The sequence below is a fragment of the Tarenaya hassleriana genome, unplaced genomic scaffold (assembly GCF_000463585.1).
Source record: "Tarenaya hassleriana unplaced genomic scaffold, ASM46358v1 Cleome1, whole genome shotgun sequence".
In the NCBI taxonomy this organism is placed as follows: Eukaryota; Viridiplantae; Streptophyta; class Magnoliopsida; order Brassicales; family Cleomaceae; genus Tarenaya; species Tarenaya hassleriana.
Genome location: NW_010960187.1, coordinates 4,426,959 through 4,430,416, shown reverse-complemented (window position 1 = coordinate 4,430,416; position 3,458 = coordinate 4,426,959). Strand labels below are relative to the sequence as shown.

Below are 3,458 nucleotides of genomic sequence, written 5' to 3'. Positions count from 1 at the left end.
AAAAAAAATACATATACCACATATGCATATAAAACATATATATATATATGTATTATATATATGTGTGTATATATATAAATATGTTTATATATGTGTATATATGTATATCATTTCATTATATATGTATGTGTATAATTTTTAAAATTTTATTTTTGTTTTTATTATTTTATTTTTATTTTTTATTAATTAATATTATTAAATATTAGGGATTGATGATGTGGCAGATGACTAGGATGCCATGTCAGTATTAAATAATATATTTTTTCGTTCAGGGTTTTATTTGCCAATTTTTAAAAGTATAGAGTTTTAATTGCCAATTTTTAAAAGTACAATGTTTTTTTGGATCAAAAAAAAGTACAGGGTTTAAATTGCGACGAGAGAAAAGTACATTGTTTTAAATGGAATTATCCCATAAAAAATTATAGAACTTGATTTTAAGATTTTGTTTACCCAAATATATATCTTTTACCTAGTAATTGAATCATTTATTTAATAGATATGTTTACTAATCTACCCTTTGTTAAGTTTGTTATCATCTTATGAGATATAAATTATCTGGATAGTAGTTTTTTGGTTTATTCTTTTTTTTATAACGGTGGGAACCTGCCGTACGGTATTTCGGGCCGGACTCCGACCGCCCCAACTCTCAGACTGGAAGCCGACGTTATTTTATTTTTTAAAATATCTAAAATTTAAAAAATTTATGAATAATGGAGTCAAATTAGGTTATTCTTAAATTATATATATTCCTTTATACCAAACTCTTTATTTGTTATATAAACTGTTGATTGCAATTGTTTTTATTGCATGCTTTGAAAGTTCATACATTACGTGAGGGTCATTTTCCATTATAATTATTTACTATAAAAAGAGTAGATATAGGGTATTTTATTCTTAGATATGCCTATTGCATCATATAAATTCCTAACCATATGATGTAGGATTCATCGCGCTATGCATGTACACGGTTCACACGATCTAGATTTTTTATATATATAAAAAATAACTTTTTATTTAAGGCTCCAATAATGACCCTTTCTGTGGATGCAGGCAAATGATTACCGGGTCAAACGCAGAGATGTTAAATAGCCATTTATTATTATTTTTTTTAAAAGTGAAATGGCCACCCTTTTCAAATCAAATGGACCATATTTTATTAATATTTTTATCACACTTATATACAAGTTTTTAGAGATATTTAATTTTGAATTCAAATTGTTTTAGGTTTTAGATTCTAAAATCTGATCAATTCTAAAGGATATTTAAATTTCGAATATATGTAAAACTCTCCGTTGGGCAAAATCGGCCCATAAAGAGTATTGGGACATTGGGCCATATATACCATCCTACAGGCTTTAGATATAATAGAGGCCCCTATTGATTGCATATTCCGGGTTGCTATATTTTAACATAGTCGGAAACATATTCCTGCACTAAATTATGTAATATGTATCATGCATTTTTTATATAAAATTATCAAATACCAATATTTTAATAAATAATATTAAATAAAAAAGAGAAAATTACGTTATTTTTACTAATCTTGAAATAGGTGATTTCAATCTTAGTAAATTAAATTGAATGTTTAAAATTTTGGATAATAGAGGAGAATGTGTAAACAAAATTGAGATTTTCAAAATTGACGAGGCTGCATTTTTTTTTATTATGTATGTTTTCTTATGGTAGAGTATAAATACAAGTTCAGCGGGATAGTCATGAAGGCCAGTATTCGAATACTGATAAAATACACATTATCCCCTTAAAATAATTTTCAGCGGTACAAAACATTTCACATTGGACCAAGCCAAGTAACTAGACGCGACGGCGAAGGACTTTATCGACCACCGTCTCGAAGTTGACGAACGACGAACCAGACGGCGGAGTAGTTGCCGCCTCCGCCAAGCGCCGCAACTTCTCCATCGTCTCCCTCATCTTATTCCCCTTCTCTCCGTCCATCAACTCCCTAACCACTGCCTCCACCTCCTCCCTCTTCGCGTCACTTCCGATCTCCATTCCCATCCCCCACTCGTCGCAACAAAACCTTCGGTTCGTCGACTGGTCGGCAAAGAACGGCCAACATATCACCGGAACTCCGCCGGAGATACTTTCCAGCGTCGAGTTCCACCCGCAGTGAGTCAAGAACCCTCCGATGGCCGGATGGGACAGAACCTTCTCCTGAGGGCACCAACTCGCCAGCAACCCCCTCTCCGCCGTCTCTGCCACGAACTCCGGCGGAACCACCGCCGTTTCTCCGCCGAGAAGATCAGGCCGAATCACCCACAAGAACTCCTTTCCGCTTCCGGCCAAACCCCACGCGAACTCCACGAGCTGTTTCTCCGACATCACCGTTATGCTCCCGAAGTTGACGTAGATCACACTTCTCGGCGCCTTTGTGTCGAGCCACTTCAGACATTCCGTGTCTTCTTTCCACAGATTGGATCCCAACCGTCGGATCTCGCTGTCGTTGTCGATGGTACGGTTAACGAGGAGATGGAGCGGTCCGACCGGATAAACCGGGGGAAGGAGGGATTGCAAGGACAGGATGACGTCATGCTCGAGGTCGTGGAAGGTGTTGATGACGATAGCAGAGGCGAGCTTGACTCTGTCCATGGCGTGGAGGACGAACTGAAGGATAGGGTCATGCTCAAGCTTCGTTGTGGAGAAGAGGCCTGGCAGATCCTTCACTCTTATGTTCCTTATCGAAGGTATCCACTCTATCTCTGTGTCTAAGTACCCATTTGTCATGTAACTCTCATCTGCCAAAATTCATACATACGTACATACATACATACATACATACATACATATACACACACACACATTAAACAATCATGTTAGGACTTGGAATTTGGATTATCATTTTGTTTTGTACGTATTAGGACGTTTACTTACAGAAGAAAACGGAGAAACAAATCAGGTGAGACCCACAGAGATATGTTGTCCGTTGATGACTAATTTCAAGAAGACGTTTATATAGTTGGGATTTTAGTTGTTTTAAGCTCCTTATTCCTCCCTTTGTAAGTTTTAATTTTTTTCACAATTATTTTAAAAAATATAAAAAAGTCGTATATACTGTTATTAAATCATTTTTTACTTTTTATTAAAATTAAATATTTTTAATTAAGAATAAAATTATATATATATATTTTTTTGTAAAATCATCTAAAAATTTAAAACGGTATCTAATTAATAACAAAATATTCTGTATACCCACCTCATTTCTTTCTCACGTGTTTTATATTCATATTTTTTTTTAATTGATTTCATTCGTCCACAAAAATGCGTACGTACCTTTGAGAGGGATCAAACCCTTTTGGATAAGCTGACGGTAGTAAAAATACAACATGGAAACTGAAGCAGAGAACGTCCAGAGCATAACCGCCGGAATTCCGAACTCCGCCGCCGCGTCCACCGCAAAGCTCATAGCTCCGTCGTACACGACGAAGCTCACCGACGGA

General features: G+C 35.6%; 1 protein-coding gene across 2 annotated transcripts in view; it reads right to left on the bottom strand.

The window, feature by feature from the left end:
- Positions 1 to 1,639: 1,639 nt before the first annotated feature.
- The window catches only part of LOC104810720 (UDP-glycosyltransferase 85A1-like), a 2,933-nt gene continuing 1,114 nt past the window's right edge, over positions 1,640 to 3,458 (bottom strand). The window contains exons 2-3 of one of the 2 annotated variants that reach the window (XM_010537099.2): positions 3,292 to 3,435; positions 1,640 to 2,756 (exon numbers count right to left, since the gene is read on the bottom strand). In XM_010537099.2, the coding sequence (XP_010535401.1) occupies positions 1,813 to 2,756; positions 3,292 to 3,435 (1,088 nt within the window). In that variant the 3' untranslated portion in view covers positions 1,640 to 1,812. Of the gene's footprint in view, positions 2,757 to 3,291; positions 3,444 to 3,458 lie in introns of both variants that reach the window. The other variant, XM_010537107.2, reaches the window with a different exon arrangement.